Source organism: Misgurnus anguillicaudatus, chromosome 11, assembly GCF_027580225.2.
Source record: "Misgurnus anguillicaudatus chromosome 11, ASM2758022v2, whole genome shotgun sequence".
Lineage (NCBI taxonomy): Eukaryota > Metazoa > Chordata > Actinopteri > Cypriniformes > Cobitidae > Misgurnus > Misgurnus anguillicaudatus.
The window spans coordinates 11,113,495-11,132,522 of NC_073347.2; the positions used below are offsets into that span (position 1 = coordinate 11,113,495).

At 37.2% G+C, this 19,028-nt stretch overlaps 2 protein-coding genes across 2 annotated transcripts; one reads left to right on the top strand and one right to left on the bottom strand.

Moving 5' to 3' along the window:
• Nucleotides 1-100: 100 nt before the first annotated feature.
• Nucleotides 101-7,030, top strand: cccdc110 (coiled-coil domain 110 molecular ruler complex subunit). Its single transcript, XM_055170110.2, has 3 exons — nt 101-379; nt 2,628-4,425; nt 5,805-7,030. Exons 1-3 carry the CDS (start codon nt 311-313, stop codon nt 5,855-5,857), a joined length of 1,920 nt encoding a protein of 639 aa, XP_055026085.2. The 5' UTR covers nt 101-310; the 3' UTR covers nt 5,858-7,030.
• Nucleotides 7,031-8,232: 1,202 nt separating this feature from the next.
• On the bottom strand, nt 8,233-18,823 carry hells (helicase, lymphoid specific). Its single transcript, XM_073873019.1, has 23 exons — nt 18,313-18,823; nt 18,138-18,235; nt 17,934-18,037; nt 17,573-17,695; nt 14,878-14,931; nt 14,766-14,790; nt 14,588-14,646; nt 14,457-14,495; nt 14,131-14,355; nt 13,764-13,946; nt 13,528-13,671; nt 13,243-13,439; nt 13,055-13,154; nt 12,796-12,954; nt 12,327-12,481; nt 12,104-12,245; nt 11,921-12,004; nt 11,459-11,578; nt 11,261-11,377; nt 11,002-11,161; nt 10,685-10,781; nt 8,827-8,903; nt 8,233-8,675 (listed from the first exon to the last, which is right to left on the bottom strand). Exons 1-23 carry the CDS (start codon nt 18,318-18,320, stop codon nt 8,584-8,586), a joined length of 2,562 nt encoding a protein of 853 aa, XP_073729120.1. The 5' UTR covers nt 18,321-18,823; the 3' UTR covers nt 8,233-8,583.
• Nucleotides 18,824-19,028: the final 205 nt, after the last annotated feature.

Genomic DNA, 19,028 nt, shown 5'->3' on the forward strand with positions numbered 1-19,028 from the left:
TATGTAGATTTTTTTTCTTAATTATCACAAATGCTTTTTTAAAACTTTGATTTAAATATAGCATATATTTTGTTATTTCGATTGATCTCATTGAAAGAATACTCCCTTATCTAATCTCAGCTGGTATAGTTTAAATTCAGCTCCACCAGTGTAATAATGGATGCTGTTGTTCGGGAATTTCTTGCGTTACAGCAATTCGAGCAGAACTGGTTCGATTCAAAACCATTTTTATAACGTCTTTCCAAGCGCTTAGGGTTGCCAGCGTTGGTCCAGTCACTATGGTGACAGACATTTTAAAGAGTTTTGAACAATGGGATTTGTGTTGCACAGTAGGCTTGTGTTGCAGTTGGTCCGGACAGCGGGATTTCGTGCAACTACGGTAAGGGCTCCTTTCTTAATCTTAAGTCTTAATATTCTTGAAACTCCTTCGGTGGTTATTTTGCCAGCACAGCTATATAACACACAGGGGTGATTTCCAGAACAGGGCTCAAAGGGATAGTTCACCGAAAATTCTGTCATTTACCTCATGTTATTCTAAATCTGTATCTATTTATATGTTCTGCTGAACACAAATGAAAAATATTTTTGAAGAATGTTAATAATTAAACAGATCTGGGGTCAATAGTATTGTTTTTTCCCTACTATGGAAGTGAATGGTGCCCCAAGGTTTGTGTGATTACAAACATTCTTCAAAAATATCTTAATTTGTGTTCAGAAGAACAAATAAATATATTTGCAAGTGCAAAATAAAGTGTTTGGAACACTTTAGGTTAAGTAAATGATACAAAATTTTCATTTTTCAGTAAACTATTCCTAGTCCACACTAAAAGGCATGTTTGAGTTCTGAAAACAGTTTTGGACTGACATTTTTATATCAGTGGTATTGTTTTGTCTTAAGATGCAGACCAGTAATGTTTTTTTTTATTGCACGTTTGTAAAATCTACTTAAATATTCTAATATAACCAATGCCTAGTCCTGGATTAATCTAAACCCTGTCCGGGAAACCCCTTAAAGGGATAGTATACATTTCTAGATACATAGATAGATAGATAGATACATAGATAGAAGAAAGTTTGTAAACATAGCACATCTGGGGCACCATTCACTTCAATAATATTATGTTAACTAATATATGACAGTGAATGGTGCCCCTTATCTGTGTGGTTACAAACATTCTTCAAAATATCTTTTGTGTCCAACAGAACAAAGCAGTTTAAGCGTCTGGAAAAACTCGAGGGTGAGTAAATGACAGAATTGTAATTTTTTGGTGACCAATCCCTTTACAGTTTTTTTTACAGACGCTAGGACACATTTCTCAATACTTGGGTCACTTTTGCATAACTCTTCAGACAGTTCTCCTAACCAACTTTCAGCTTGGCAAAGCAAATGCACTACAACTACCAAAACACTTTATTCAGGTCTCAAATCAAATCATTATTCCAGAACACAAGCAAAGGTTGACAGCCGACAAACACACTTTGTCACCCACAAAACAATGACCTAAAAAACACTAACAACATGTAGCATTATACAATATTTTTTTGTTTAAAACAAGGATACATCTCTTCTTATAATTTACTGCAAAACATGTTACTGGTATGAATCAGACATGATGCATTAATTCCAAAATACAAGAATTTCACCATCCACTGATACAGATACGATAGTAATGCTAATCTACTCGGTCTTCTCCATTTGGCCAATTGTTTTTATAGCATTTCATTTTAAAGATTTAACATATAAATATTACTGTCGAAATGTAGCAAATTGCTATCTTATTCAGTTGTGTATTATGTTATTGTTTTGAACAAATGTTTAAAAGTGAAAACAGTATGAAGCATGTGCAAAATGGCCTGTATGTATAAAAAGTTTTGGTAGTTGTTGTGTCTAAGTGAGAAAAGAATTCATGAAATTTGAGAGATTTAGTCATTAAATGCATTTTGTGCCAATGATAATTGATCCTCAGATTAGCCCACATAGACTTCTGTTGTGCTCACTATGTGAAGAGTTTTGCAAAAGTGACCTAAGTATTGAGAAATGTATCTTAGTGTCTGTAAAAAAAATTGTATATGCTATCAAATTGTAGGTGTTATATATGTGTGCAATGTGTTGACTGATAGTTGGTTTAACACCACTATTTTTTTCTGCATTTTCTTATTTAAAGGGGACATTCCATGAAAATCAGACTTTTTTCATGTTTAAGTGCTATACTTGGTCCCCAGTGCTTCTATTAACCTAGAAAATTTGAAAAAGATCAACACAGTAACTTAGTTTTAAAAACCATTCTCTGCAAGCATGTAAAAATAGGTCACTGAAGTTTGTCTCTCCTTGTGATGTCAGAAGGGGATAATACTGCCCCTTAATCTGCACTATCCAACCACAGCACTGCAGATCAGCTCATTTGCATTTTAAGGGACACACCCAAAACGGCAAATTTTTGCTCACATGTACAAAGTGGCAATTTTAACATCTTATAATAAATTATCTGTGGGGTATTTTGGGCTAAAACTTCACATACGTACTCTGGGGACACCAAAGATGACATCTTGTAAAATGTCCCCTTTAACTTAATTGCAATTTTAGTATGGACTGATGATGTCTAAACAACATTTGAATCTCTTTATAGTGTGAAAATATTGTCCACTCATTTATAACAATGGACCCAAGTGTCAAACGAACAAGAAGATCTGCATACAAGTGCAAACCTGACGGTGTTCAAACACAGCCGAATTTGGAGAGACCTCTTTCTGATAAGATGGACATCCATCAGCCAGAATCCATCGATGGTGAAATGCAATTAAATGACAAAGAGATACTTTTGGGTCGCTGGAAAGAAGGACAAGAATTAATTTGTGCTGAAACACAGCAGGCTACGGCGGATAGTCTTGAAAACAGATTCTTCAAGGTGCGTCAAAGTTTACTTCGAGAAACAGCTGGGATTGATGAAGATTTTAATGAGCAGACAATGAAATCGCTGCAGAGGATTATATCTGGACAAGGTTTATTGAGAAAAGAAGCAGCAATTAGTGCAAAACATGAAGGAAATCTGGATCAGCAAACACATTTCCAGATGGACCATAACACACTACACCTGCCCTTCGATTACTTCATTCGGTCCAATTCAACAAGATCAGTTAAATGTTCCTCCAACCCTTCCAAAGTTATTTTAAAAGACTCATCAAAGTGTCGTGAAAAAAGCAGAATCGAGAAAAGTTTATCTTTTAAAGGCAAACATCTTGACTTCTTTGAAGTTGTAAAGGAACAACTGCAACAGAAAGACCTGGAAAACCAACATCTTGTCCGATTATTGATGATGAAGCAACGGGAACTAAAAGATACGATGGAGATCTCCAAACAAAAGGAGAAGGAAACGCAACTTATCGCTGAAAAGCTGAAATGCGAAGAACAGAAAAATACAGAGATCACCAAAAAGTTCGATCGTACCTGTGAAGATATGAGAGAGGAACTTTCTGAAGCCAAAAGCAACATCAAAAGCTCGGCCAAACAGCTCAAAGCGTTACTGGACAAATACGAGCGACTCAAAACGCGTGCGAACGCAGTGAAGGATCAACTCAAAGTGGAGCTCGATGAGAAAAAGAGCTCACAAAAAACACTGAAGAGGTTAAAGCAGTTAACTCAAGAATTGATAAACAAGCAGAAACATCTCGAGGATGAGAGAGATGCAACGGCGAAAGATCTGTCTTTGTGCCGAGAGACGCTACAGATGATGGATGCAGAACACAAGAAGAACATCTCCATCAAACAAAGACTGGAGGAGGAGTTAACAGCCACAAGAATTGAATCGGAAAACCTCAAAGATCATTTATTTAAAACTCAAGAAAAGAATAAAGGGTTGATTCAATTGGCTCGCTCCAAAGAGTCAGACAAAGAGAAAAGTTTAAAGGAATCTCAGGACATGATCGAAAAATTGAATGCCGAGTTGAAGAAATGCCAGATGGAAGCGCATCAGCAAGTGGAGGCCATGAAAAATGAATCTCAACAGATTCACAACAAACAAAAAGTGGAGATACTTCACTTGCAGGAGCAGCAGAAAGCCTGTCTGCAACAGTCCGATGCTTTGAGAGGAGAATGCGAGACCTACATGGGCATGGTTAAAAAACTCAAGATGGAAAAGCAGGTCATTACAGAGAAGCTGGAGAGCATTCATAAAGAAAAGATTGTGATGGAGATGGCGAGTACAAAGGAGGGTGAAAGATTAAAGGAGGCCATCCGCTTGCTGGAGCGTGAGAGAAAGGTGCTGTTAGAAGAGATGGAGGACTTGAGGAACGATTACCTCGGCATCAGTGACCGAATCGCACAGAAAATGGGCTACGTGGATAAAGCTGATCCTCCTATGACCATCACAGATATCACTTCAAACCATCATAGAAGAGCACAAAAGAAGTTGTCACCTACTGATGATGGTATGATGCCTGATTGAACACATATGTTGACCTGTGAAAATGCTTGATAGATTTTTGTTGATTACTTGTGGCCATATTTCCAAATCTTTACTTTTGTGTATTTCTGGGCCCGGTTGCATAAAGCACCTTAAGTTTTTTCCTTAAGTATGACACTTAAGGGGTAAACTCCCCTTAACTTCTGTAAGATAATAATTAAAGAGTTTTGCATATAATCCCTTAAACGGTTCTCTTAGGTAAGAGTTATCGTTAAGTGTTTCATGACAGTGACCCCAGTTTGTTGTTATAAAATACTATTGTTGCCATGGAGACACAACAGAAAAAACTTAAGGGTTTTTCTGCAACACCCTTAAGTTTAAAGGAAACAACTTAAGGGAAAATTACACTTAAGGTGCTTTATGCAACCGGGCCCTGATGTTTTGTATCCTTAAAGGTAGGGTAACACATTTTGAAAAATGCTAACGGTAGCCGCCTAGCAATGAAATCCCGATCCCACCCTCAAGTCAAACCGCCATCCAACGCCTCTTCCAAAACACATGAACACGCACAGATCAGACGGTCACATCTCATGTCTCATTCAGCAGTGAGAAAACTTTGCAGTACAAAGTCGAATAACACTGCCAAAATAACCAAACAACTGGTTTACATCAGAATTAGTTTAAGCACACGTTCGGTTGTGTAGACGTAGTAACTATATCGTTACGCTAATCCGTAAACGAACACAAATTTCATAAGCAACACAATGTTTCATCAAAGTAGAATATCTGAATCCATCTCAGTACAAACATATCGCATACCTACCTTACCAAAATAAACTGTGCAACGACTCTTTCAGACCCTTTGCGTCCTGCAGCTGTTTGCATCTCGTGATAAAGCAGTAAAGTTACCGATGTTCATTTGGGGTTTTGCTCTTGCTGATCCAGGCAGTTTTTGCTGTTGTTGTTATAAAAGATGCCTTTAGTTTTGTGCCTCCTGTGTAGGTTGTCAATTTAGCAGAAAAGTTTGCTGTTCTCACTGTTTACAGGCAGGAGGTGAGCGCACGTGAACGTGCCGATGACGTATGGTGTCTGCGTGGACTCGCTGCGCGGTGGGCATTCAAATTATGCTTACGTATGAGGGACAAAAATGGAAACGTCCGTTCGGACCGAAATCTATGATTTGTTGAACATTTTTTGGTCCTACGCCTTTCACAGATGACATAAATTTCTACAAATACATTTAAACAACTTAACACAGTGATTGCTATCAGGATGTAAGGAGACATTTAACCAGCATAACAAAAAATGTTTCAGGATCAAATCTGTTACCCTACCTTTAATTGATGGTGGTATTTTTGACATTGCATTGACTTGATGCTTACTTTATACTTCCTCTCTTTACAGTGATAGAAGACATAAGAAGGAAACTGGAAGGGGAGAATAACCATCAGTCATGAACTTATCACAGCACAATTTTTTTTTACAATATTTCATGTGTGTTGGTAGATGCCATTTTATTGTATTCTGGTGCCTTTAAATTAAACGATTGCTTTAACCCGTGTGTTATGTCCAGGGTCAATCAGAGTTAACCTGTGATTTTGTTCTTGAGATTTTGTGACTTTTTCTCATTTATGGTCATAAACATGCATGCAAAGTTAGAATACACTGATATGTTTTGAAATGTACGCACATAATTTTATAACGATTTTGATGTTCGCGGTTCATTTTGACCCACATTTTTTTTGTCCCAAGGAAACTGTACAGACCCAAATTAAAAGGACACTCCACCCTTTTAAAAAAAATATGCTCATTTTCTAGCTCCCCTAGTATTAAAAATTTGATTTAATCCATTCAGCTGATCTCCGGGTATGGTGGTAGGCTGCTACTTTTAAAACAGCTTTTTTGAAAATAGTCCCCTTGGTATTTTTCAATACAGGGTACTATTTTCAGACAGTGCGTAATATTGCACTTCCTGCAGTCATGTAACGGCAGCAAAATCTTTGATTATTACGCCAGAATGAGAGTATAGTTCTTAGCCATATCTGCCTAGAAAATTACAACTTTTAATTTTCCGCTGTTCTTAGTACACGATGTAACTACAGAAGAGTCAACTTTTAAACAGGAAAAATATTGAAACTCTTTGGTTATTTTTGAGGGTGTGATGCTAATGGTCTAATCAGATTCAATGGATTATGCTAAGCTATGCTAAAAGTGCTGGCGCCAGACCCGGAGATCGGCTGAATGGATTCCAAAACGGTAAAGATCGGATGTTTCATTCTAGGGGAGGGAAAATGAGCCTATTTTCAAAAATAAAGTGGAGTGTCCCTTTAAATATGTATTCAGTATATGTTGCTGTATTTGTGTTTTAATATACTGAAATGGGGAAAAATGCTTCTCCTCACTATTTTCAGTACTGAAAAAGATAAAGTGAGCTAAAAGTGGTAAAAGTGAGCTATTATTTCAATTTACAATGTATATAAAATACTATTTAAGTTTTCTTTTTCTTCCATACGTTTTGTGACTTCTGATTTAGGGCCATTAACATGCATGCAAAGCAAGGATACATTGACATGTATAGAAGTGTTAACAAATATATTTTTTACGATTTTGATGTTCACTAGTCAATTTGACCCATTTTTTGTCTTAAGGCAGTGTATATACACGAACTAAATATATTTTTGCATACGTGTTGCTATGTTGGTATTTTACTACTCTGGAAAGGGAAAAGGTGAGCCTTTCCTCACTATTTTCAGTACTGAAAGACTTTCTCAGACTCAAAGTAAAAGTGAGCTATCTATTTTCAATGTATATGAAACACTATGTAAAGCAGATGAATCAATCCACACCTACAGAAAATCCAGAGGTGGGTTGGAGATCCCTAATATTAACATTTTAGCTTCTTATGACTGCTACAAATTCTCTGCATAGACATGGTTATATTAAACATGTGACCAGTGTTGGGTAATTTACTCAAAAAAGCAATAATTAGTTACAATCATGTAATTAGATTACTGTACAAATTACTATCTCCGATAATACTTGATCCGATTTAGTAAATGATACAAAGATAGGCTTAAAACGGCTTGAATAAATCATATAAAAGTACATCAATTATTCTGTTCAATTTTTTTTAAGGTCCAAATCTCACAATTTACAAACTATTAACTACTTTTACCTTAATATAGTCCTAATTACTGCTTATTAATACTTAGTAAAGTAGCTAAGTTTAAGTATTGGTAGGAATTGGTTAGGATTAAAGATGTGGAATAAGGTTTTGCAGAATCAGGCATTAATATGTGGTTTTAAGTACTAACAAACAGCCAATATCTCAGTAATATTAATGCTAATAACCAACCAGTTAATAGTGAAAACTACACTAGAGTGTAACCATTATTCTTATTAACTCAAAGTATTTAATGTGAGGAGGATACATAAAAACATGCATTTTAATCTTAAACTTAAAGGGGCGATTTCCCGAACTAGTCCTAGACTAAAATAAATGTAAGAGTTGTCCAAACTAAAAACATCTTGTACTGATAAATCTTAAAATACATCAGTGCCCTTTGTTTTGCTACAAAATGCACACAAGTAATGTTTTTAGTAAGGTATGTTTGTTCAAACTAGGGCCTAGTCCTGTTTTAAGATAATCCCTGCCCAGGAAACCACCCCCAAATGTTGATGTTAAATCCACTATTGTATTATATATTTGATCTACAGTCCATACACAGTATTTAGATTAATTACATCAGAAGTAACTGTCATCAAATAAGTGGAAAAATATGAGTTATCCCTAACTTTACTTTTTGTAACTAGTTACGCCCAACACTGCAGGTGACAACATACAAAATATTTATTATATTTTGAAGACAAGAAAATATGAAATACAAAAAAGGCAAAGTCTACGTTTTACAGTATTTAAAACTCAAAGTGCTTTAAAGAGCATTTCTGTCTAGATGCATGATGCTCCTATTCAGTCAACTAGACATTAAATGCAACGGTATTTATAAACTGCTGGTTTAGTGCGATTACAACATAACACAACATTTGAAAATGTACTTAAGAAATGCTAAACGGTTCATAACTACTGGTGTATGGGCTGATTAAAAGCAGCATCGATTGACATAAAATCTTAAGACTCAATCTTTCTGTAAAACCAGCAGGAAGGCTTTAGTGCTTGATCAGTTCAGGACAGACTTATTTCATCATTGTTATCTTTGGCCTCGATAACCTTAAACACGCCATTCTTCTCCTGTTTCACACGCTTCTTGGCTTGATCTGAAACATGAGATATGATTCACATTAGAGGGATACAACACAAAAGCATCATTTTGTACAACACCATGCAGTAGCCTGAAATTCAATCTTATTTGCACACAAGATACACTGATAACCAGTTACACTTCAGATAGGAGATGTGAACCTTTACCCATTAAATCTCTGCGATCCAGTAAGAACTCCAGATCAGCGTCACTGATGACCTTTCCTTTAGTTCCTTTCACTGCCCTGCAACACAGCATGAATGACCATGTCAAAACTGTATAATGAAGAAACTTACAGTGCAACATTTGGCAATACTCTGTCGGAAGAATCAGTTTACTCGTATAATATTGCTATCATTATTAACCCCATGTCTTTCCAGATTTGTGAGCCAGTCTGTTAAAACCAAGCAAATCATTTTTGGTGATTTACATAAATGCCTCCTACATAATATAAAGAACATTGTTAAAATATAATCTTATTCTTTAAAGGGACTTTTTTTGAAAATATGCTCATTTTCCAGCCCCCTTAGAGTTAAACATTTAATTTTTACAGTTTCAGGAATCCATTCAGCCGATCTCGGGGCCTGCAGGTACCACTTTTAGCACAATCCATTGAATCTGATTAGACCACTAGCATCGTGCCAACAACAACCAAAGAGTTCCGATACTTTTTCCATTTAAAACTTGACTTTTCTGTAGTTACATCGTGTACTAAGACCAACAGAAAAGGTAGATATGGCTATGAACTAAACTCTCATTCTGGCGTAATAATCAAGGACTTTGCTGCTGTAACATGGCTGCAGGAGGCGCAATGATATTACGCAGCAGCCGAAAATAGTCCCCTTGATAAATTTCAATAGCAATAGCTTTCAAAAACTTTAAATTTTCTGTCGGTCTTAGTACACGATGTATCTACAGAAGGGTCAAGTTTTAAATAGGAAAAATATCAAAACTTTTTTTTTTTTTTTAAGCGATGCTAATGGTCTAATCAGATTAAATGGATTGTGCTAAACTATGCTAAAAGTGGTACCCCAAGACCCGGAGATCGGCTGAATGGATTCCAAAATGGTAAAACTCAAATGTTTAAGTCTAGGGGAGCTGGAAAATGAGCATATTTTCAAAAAAACAAAAAAAAAACAAGTGGAGTGTCCCTTTAATATTCCCCATAGTCATGTCACATGTAAAATTAAACTTTGATGCTCATAATCTCATCATTAGATTATGTATGCTACAACGGACATCATTTGGATCACTTGGGAAAGAGACGGCAGATGAAAGTTTTACAGGTTTAGATTAAAAAAATTATGCTGTCATTTAATTTGGTTGAAGAGCTATTTGGCTTACGTATAACGTTTTGTGTATATCTAGTGTTGTAGTCAAGACCGCCTAAACCGAGACCAAGTCATGACCAAGACAGGCAGAGACCGAGACAAGACTTTAAAGGGTCGAGACCAAGTCAAGACCAAGACAAGTTGAGACCAAGTCAAGACCAAGACCAGTGCAAGTCATTGCATTAAAACACTTATGATAAAATGTGGAATATGCAAATATTAGGCACTTCTTGTCTGTGTCTGTATGCCATCAGAGAAGTTGATAAAATAATCAAAGGCATTGCAGATATGTGGGAATTTATCTTTGTCTATAAGCAAATAAAGGTGAACAAGCACTAAAGAGCTGAAATCAACTTAACCATTTATTCTGAACTGTCTTTCCATGGCTTGTCATCCACTTAACACAATGCAGGTGTTTTTAGTAATAATATTAGAAAAATTGTCATTGGGAGAAACTTAAACAATGCTTAAACAATGCCAGCATCATATGCCAAACCTGAATAAACTGAATAAAATGAATGATAAAAAATACATTTGTGATGTGCCATCAGTTGTGGTCTTGAAATAAAATTCCGAGTCCTCTTTGTCTGAGACGAGAGAGTAAAAATGCAGTCAATTCCAAGACGAGACCAAGACCTTTAAAAAGTGGTCTTGAGACCGGTCTCGAGAACTACAACACTATGTATTTCTTTACCTTTCGTAGTCTCTGGATTTCAGAAGATCTACCAGCTCATTCACATCAATGCAGCTTTTGGTCTGTTTTAGTTCTGCCTTTGAACCTTTGAATTTATCTGATGAGAAATATAAGACACGGGTCAAAAACAAACCTCATTTCTTAATTTTTTTTTAACTTGTCATAGAAAGAAACATTAATGTGTAATAATTTTCAGTGGTTCGATGCAAATGTATCAGTGTAAACATGTAAACACAACACTTCATGAGGGGTACGCTATTTTTTATATTTGTATTACAAGTATTTAAAACGCATTATTTTCTGCAGTATCTGCTTACTTTTGTGTATAACCAACTTCTCAAGCTTTCTTTTGGCAGATGCTCTCTCTAAGATCTTTTCATCAATGGTGTTGGCCGTAATGAGACGGTATACCATCACAGGTTTCGTTTGCCCGATACGATGACACCGATCTTGGGCTTGCAAATCTGCCTGAGGATTCTGAAATTGAATTCATAACACATCACGCATTCACTTTGTAGTGACAGCTTTTCATGCATAAATTAAAAATAGTGAAAGTCAGCACATATATATTCGTACCCAGTCACTGTCAAATATGATGACCGTGTCGGCAGATGTCAGATTGATCCCAAGACCACCGGCTCGAGTGCTCAGGAGGAAGAGGAACACCTCTGGATCGGAGGAGAACTTCTTCATCTGGATCAAGAACATGCACTTGATCAATGTGACTGAGGTGTAACGTCATAGGCAAAAACTTGGCTAAATTGTGCTTCTTACATTCTCATCGCGGTCTGTGTAACTCATAGACCCGTCCAGACGGCTGTACTCATAACCACGGAGGTAACAGTAATCCATCAGCACATCTAATATAGAAGTCATCTGGCTAAAAATCAACACCTGCACAAAACAAAAATCTAGATTTATTCAAGCCTGTAAAGAAACACTTTATTATCATTCATCATATGAACAGAAGAATGTTTAATTTCTTTATGGGTGTTGACACAAAGGTTAGAGGGTACACAAATAATTCACGATCATGGCTGCTTGATGTTATCTTGCCTTCCAAATATTCATAAAAGTTTTTTGCATACATAAACAAAGAATAATTATCACACCCATACAAAACCACTTTGATAAAACAAGCAATATATTGTATGCATAAGTGCAGTGGAGTTTGACACTGACTGATAGAGCAGTTAATCATTAAATGTACACATCACGACAAAATATGAACTTTACCTTGTGTCCTCTTTTCTTCAGCTCAGGAAGCATTCGGTCCAAGACAAGAAATTTCCCTGATGTTTCCACTAACTGTTCATCGATCTGTACACCAATGACATGAAGATTATTTCACTTGTTTTACCACCTAAGCTAAAAAAAAACCAGACTGCAAAGCTAAATGTATAACTGTGTGTAAATTACCTTGAAATCTCCTGTGGCGGGGTCTAAAGGATACTCAATCAGATATGCATGGTTGCAGCATCTTTTCAGCAGCATCAGTATGTTCTGCAGTTTCAGGTTGATTTGAGCATCGACCGGCATGTACACATCCACAATTGGTCCGGAGCTAAGAGGAACCATATATGAAAATAAAGTTTAATGCACAAACTTATGAGCTACCAATCAAGAGATTACAAAACGCACAGAGCTTTCCTGACTCTCCATCTCTTTCTGAACCTTTGCCAGGTATTTCTCAAAGTCTTTGGCGGAGTCTGTGTTGCTCTCTGAATAGTCCACCATCTTCCTTGTCTTGCGTTTCGGCCGGCCGCTTGAAGTCAGCTGCACGGGTCTTGCATCCTCCTTTAGGAGATAGTATTATGATACAAAATTAAGATGGACACTTTGGGCAGCATTGAACTCAGCATAATATGTTGCATGTACATTTTCAGTCACTGTTGCTCAACAGATTTAAACTGTTTATGTCCAACTTGTATGAAAACTATTATGGCCGCCCATCATTGACTTTGCACATCATATAAAATTTTACATCAATCATTATGCCAGGTGTACATATACCTAACATGGCTCAAACATTCAAGTAGTGCATTGCGCTTAATTCTTACTGACATGATACAGACACAATAATGTATACAATATATTATAAATCAGCGCACCTTCTCCTGGCCCAGTAGCTTTGCTATGGTCCTGTTAACAATGGCCATGTAAAGGGACTCTTGTTTGTTGGTGAGGGGAGCATACACAATAATCTCTTTCTTTGGTGGAACCTCCAGTGTGACATCTGACTTCAGTCTTCTTAGCAGGAAAGGAGTGAGGATCTAAAATTGTATTGTCATCAAAACCAAACAAAAAAGTAAAAAATATATATTCAATGGAAATGTTAAATTAGAAGACTGGTTAATGGTATACAACACAGATCTGATGAAGCATGTGAAGGACGTTTTGCTCTCGCTCGATGGCTACAATATTTTCTGTATCAGAAGTGATGGTGCTGATGTCAAACCAAGACTCAAAACTGAGGAGAAAAACAACAAATATAGCACATGAAACAAAGACAGGCAATCCATTCAAGAGTCAGCAAGATGATTTGGGTAACATCTTACCTCTTCAGGTCATCAAACACATCTGGAAGCAGGAAGTTGAGGAGCGACCACAGCTCTGACAGGTTATTCTGCAGGGGCGTTCCTGTCAGGAGCAGTTTGTTATCAGCAGGCAACATTTTCAGTTCCTGCACTAGCCGACAATTCAGGTTCTTGATCCTGTGGCCCTCATCCACAATCAAATAATTCCAGTGGAAACGCTGAAAAAACAAGCATGATTACACTTTTTAAAAAATACAATTTTGTGAAATAAGTTAAGGGACACTAAGAAATAGAGGATTTGTTTACCTGAAGAAACCTCCTATCTCTCATTGCAATCTCAAAGGATGTAACAACCACAGGAAACATTTTGAGGGGACCTTGGTGTTTACGGATCTGTTTCACAAGGTCCATCCTCTCCTTCTGAGGGCCGTGATACAGCAGGACAGACACCTTAAACACAAAGCAAAACCAATAGTCAAAACATCACGATCAATAATACATACAATGGTTTTGCTGTCACTTTTTAAAAAAGTTACACACACCTCTGGTGTAAAGCGCTTAAATTCACTGATCCAGTTTGGAAGAGTTGATAAAGGTGCTACGACTAGAAAGGGTCCAAGAACTTTCCTCTCAACCATCATTGCAATATGGGCAATGCACTGAATGGTTTTTCCAAGACCCATCTCATCGGCGAGGATACCATTGATACCGTTCTCCCACAGCATCTATAAAACAGACATAATAGCGTGACGTCAGTAATGCAATAGCATCAATGCCTAATGAATACCATAATTTATACTACAACTTTTTTGATAAGCACTATAAGCATCAGAGAGACAATGTGTAATTAGAGCGTTGAAGTTTTTTGTATAATAACTGTGCTGCCACCTGCTGGTAAACTCCTCTTACCCTAAGCCATTCTATTCCCTCCACCTGGTACCATCTCATCACACCGCCAGTGAAAAGAGTGGGTTGCTGTGCGGGCACAGGTTGGCCGTTCACTTTTCTATCTGGATCCACCATCTGCTTGCTGTTTTCTCGTAAAGCCTCAGACAGTCGTCCTTTAATGTCAGAGTTTGTCTCACCCAGTTTCTCAATTTCCTCGGGTTCCAGTGTAACGGATGTATCAGCGTCCTTTAAGAAAGAGAAATTTATGAATGCCATGTAATTTACAATGCATTTGAACGTACCCTGGAAGGCATTAACTTCGGAAAAAGAAATAATAAAAATCTTACCGCTTCTAGTTTAGGTTTTTTGGCCTTTGAGAGAATTTCCTTTAAGGAGAGAGAGAGAAAATCCAGTTCAAGAATGGCACATGGGTCATTTATGTTGTAGATTAAAATCAAAAGTATAATAAAATGCTCACCTCTTTAGACATGACATCGGCGATTTTGTAGTCCTCTCTCTCACGCTTCTTTCTCTCAGCTAAACACAGTAACAGGTAATGGATTAGATGAACATTCTGCACATTATCATTACCTACACATTTTCAAATAAATTATTCTATAATCTATTATGTTGTATTGAAATGCAATAAGGCCTACCTTTCACAGGCTTTTGACTGGTGCCCTGCAAAGAACAATTACATGACAGTCAATACGTTTTTGTTTTTACATGAAATCATGTCAAGGCAGATAAGCATGTTCAGAAACGTACCTTTTGCTTCAAATTAGCAGCTCTCTTTTCAAGCCTCTCCTTTTTTATTTTTTCCTGTATTTCAAGAAAAACATTGAAGTTAATGTCTGCAAAAAATAAACTGAAAATATATTTTACTGCAATTCTCATCGTGTTTCATCGGCAAAGCTGGTTCTGTGATTAGAAGTAAATCGCCATCAGCTGCTTTCAGATGGAGTGGCATTTACTACACAGAGTCGTAGTTCACAGAGAAGCTAGGCAAAATCGCATAGACTATCCTGCCCTACAAAAGGCAAAAACTTCGTTTTTGGTCAAAAATTAGTTATTTATATTTTTGGGACATTCAAGACCTCCTTTATCATGTGGATAAGTATCTTGAATCAATTTTGTTGTTTTTTCGCGAAAATAAAAATCAAGAAAATAACTGACAATTAAAGTCACTGAAAAGTCGAAACTTTAAAGTCATTTTTCTCAGTTCTACACTCTAGCGAGTTAAGGTCTTTTGCCTTTGTATGGCAGTATAGGAGTCGGTTTTCCTCAATTATGAACCTGACTTTGCCTAGCTTCTCTGCGAACTATGGCTCTGTATAGTAAATGCCGCTCCATCTGAAAGCAGATGATGGCGATTTAATACTAATCACCGAACCGGCTTTACTTATGAAACATGCAGGAGAATCACAGGCGATTTTTTTTGCACATCCCTATATTTTACTTTACATGCACTGTAAAAAGATTTGTTGGTTCAACTTAAAAAATTAAGTTTGTAAACAACGGCGGGTTATGACTTAATATTCACGGTCCGTATTTTGTTGTTTTCACATTTGTGGCAAACGGTCGCGAAGTTGCTCGTGACCAATCAAATTGCGTGAGGTGGCGTCAACCTGCGTTTGCACATTAGGCTTCACAGATGGTGTGCTAAGGACGTCGGCAATATGGCAAATAGACAGTAAGCTCGACTTTTAAGCAGCATGTGTGTGGAAACGTCCGTAAACAGTTCGGGGGTAAACGTGTTACCTGTAAAAAAACTTTCTGATTGGCCCGATCTGACGTCGTCCGTTCTAAATGCCGGTAATCCTATATTTTTCGTTCACACATAGCGCTTACCAGTAAATTACTGGTAATCTTACAACCTGTCTTACTGGTAAATTGGGAGCACTGATTTACCGGAAAGGTTCTGTTCACACATGACATGTTAACTGCAATTTACCAGTTAATTACCAGTAAAGACTGTATGTGTGAAAGGGACTATAGAAAAGCTAACCGAGCCAAAGTAAAGTGAGCTGACACGACCTGACCCGTGGGGTACTATGCACTGGAAAAGTGCTATCAGTTGACTCAAAGTTTGTTATGTCACCTAGGGATGGGACAATATATCGATATGGCGATGTATTGTTCGGTCGCCCCTGGCAATATGAGAATCGATACACTGGCTTCGAATATCGATACATTAGTTAATAAAGAGATTCCCTAAATATATTTCCCAGGGCCATTACTTTATGGCTCCTTGGGGCGGCGCTAAAAACTTGAATGATTGAAATGAGGGAACAAATGCTGAAAGAGATATGGATAGGATGGTGTGGATTCAGTGATGTGGAATGACGAGTCCGTGAACTTGATGCTCGGTGGCTTGTTCGGTTAATTTATCCTCTTCAGCCTTCCAGGTAAGTTCTGTATGCTATTATTTATCGTGTAAATAACTGATAATGCTACAATTACGTATGAACATCTATTCAGCCTGCTGTTCTGTGTGCTATTGTTCAGTTGAATAATTTGCCTCTCCAGATGAAATGCGTGTTCTTCGGCGCAGATTTTGTGAAATAATTTTATAATTGCCACGTATAGTCCACTGCGACTTGTATATGTTATTTTGTCCGACTGACGCATTTTTGATTGGTGTGACTTATACTCCGGTGCGACATATAGTCCGGAAAATACGGTATTTGTCAGTACTGCAGATATAATGGGGAAAAAGTAAATAATTGCATTAATTGATATAAGGTGTGCACCTAACTTTTCTGCTTGCACTTTTAATATTTTCAGTCAGGGGATACAGTACTCCTAGTAAAAACTTTTTGTGGACTTGCATAAAGAGACAAAAGTTGCACTTAATCTTATCCTAGACATTTTGTTTTTATAGTTTGCCAGATATCGTTATGTATCGGCATAGGATTAGCAAAGAAATACACAGATTATCGGAGAATTACCACTTCAGGCCACTACCGTTATCGTGAGCCATGTATTGTATTGTGAGGTACCCTGCGATTCCCACCCTTAGTGTCAACTAATATCAAAAATTCGAAATTTTAAATAAAGCAAACGGGTAACTTACTTTTTAAAGTTGAACTAACCTTGTTACAGTGTGGTAATAATGCATCTGTGAATGCAGCATAACAGGTTACATCATGAAGCAAACACAAGATACTAGACATTATTTGCTAAATTATAAGCGGGTCTTGTTTAAATTCCTAAATTTGTAACAGCATTTGATTAAGAGAACATTGTAGCTAATCTTGTTACTTTGTCACCCACCCCCTACTGTAACAGTATATGAATGGTTGCTTTTAATACGACTACCCACAAACATCTGCATCTGTGCCACTCCGACAGGCAGCTTACAATTCATGTTAGATAAAAACACCCTAAAGAGATTTACATCCGGAAACAATAAACCATGCAGAGCGACAGCTCTTTCCTGTCTTATAAACGAAACACATACCTCTTGCTGTTGCTGCTCCATTTTAGTAAGGAGAAACTTTGAGTAGATGTTGCTTTTCTGCAAAAGATGCTGCAGTCTTTTGAATCGCATCTCTTGGGTATCTTTCTCACATGACTGCCTGGCCTGTCAACATAAGACGCAGCATTAATACAGACATTTACCTACAATGTGGATCTCAGTCTCTAGTATGCATGACATGCAACAATTTATAAAATTGACTTATTTGGACTTTATTAATTTTTCCATAAATTACTTTCAGGACATTACTAATTTCCATGACTCTACCCAGTCTATCTTTTCATATTCCACATCTAACATTCATTAGATGTATAATGTCATCCATAAAAGCTCAACTGTTTACCTCCTCCAACATTTCTTTCTCTTTTTTCTCTCCTTCTTCCATCAGATGCTTTTCCTCCTCTTCCATCTCTTTGGTAATGATCATCTCAGGAACAATGCATGTTTCTGCAACGTGCAGATTATGTATAAAGCACATGATGCATGAACTTGCTCAGACAGGTATACCATCATCTTTATGGGATTCAGTGCAAATTTCAATGCCTACCTGCAGTTGCCTCCTCGACAGAGGTACCCTCAGGCTCCTCAGATTCATTGGGTTTGGGACAATGAGGCGAAACACTACGTATCTCTTCTTTGACAATGCTGAAACAATGAAAATCAACGTAAATGCATGTCTCTCCCAACAACTCGTGTTATAAATAAATTTGAAAGAAACTTACCCGCTCATTTTCGCTGCTTTTTGTGCAAACTGTCTGTAAATCTGGACTGTAACGTTATCTCTTACAACGTTTACTGCAAATGCGAACAACTAAGTGACCTAACATAAAACAAAACTTTACGCAACAAATATGGCGCAAGGGTTTAAAAAATGCAGAATTAAATGCAAAGGTGCTCGACCTTTTTGCCGGATAAAGATAAAACGATATGAAACTCGAATAAAAGCAGCTGAACAGTAGTTGCACAAGACAGCGTGGCCAGAGTAACGCGAGACCGTGGAGTGAGAAAGCGAAGTCTTTTCGCGCCACTTCGGGCGAAACCATTACACATCACATTTGGAGGGGTGCACAGCGCACATCGTTTTGTTTTTATTTGCTATATTGCTTTTCTTTATTGAGTGTTGATGAGTCTGTTTTGATTATAATAGGTTCAGAAATAGTAGGTTGAGTTTTGAGTAAAACATTTGTATAATATATTTTCGGAACGTTGGGCATATATTAATAGCAACCCCTTAGACGGCAGCATTTATGCAGACAGGCTACTTGATATTTCCCGCGAAAGTGAAGTGCAGGGCAGTTCATTGAGTGCAAAAATATGCGTGGATACATTTAATTTAGTCAATCGGCCTACCTGTCATGTACAAAAACGCACATATAATATTAGTTATGTATTGGAGTTGCAAAAGCTTTATGGGTCAAACACTGAATAGTAATAGTAT

Excerpts from the sequence above, each read along its gene's own strand:
- cccdc110 (XM_055170110.2), top strand. The coding sequence starts at position 311 with ATGGGATTTGTGTTGCACAGTAGGCTTGTGTTGCAGTTGGTCCGGACA. Across the intron at positions 380-2,627 it reads CGGGATTTCGTGCAACTACG|TGTGAAAATATTGTCCACTC; the intron begins GTAAGGGCTCCT and ends ATCTCTTTATAG. Across the intron at positions 4,426-5,804 it reads GTTGTCACCTACTGATGATG|TGATAGAAGACATAAGAAGG; the intron begins GTATGATGCCTG and ends CTCTCTTTACAG.
- hells (XM_073873019.1), bottom strand. Across the intron at positions 14,356-14,456 it reads AAAAACCTAAACTAGAAGCG|GACGCTGATACATCCGTTAC; the intron begins GTAAGATTTTTA and ends TCTTTCTTAAAG. Across the intron at positions 12,955-13,054 it reads TTCACATGCTTCATCAGATC|CTCACTCCTTTCCTGCTAAG; the intron begins TGTGTTGTATAC and ends CAATTTTAGATC.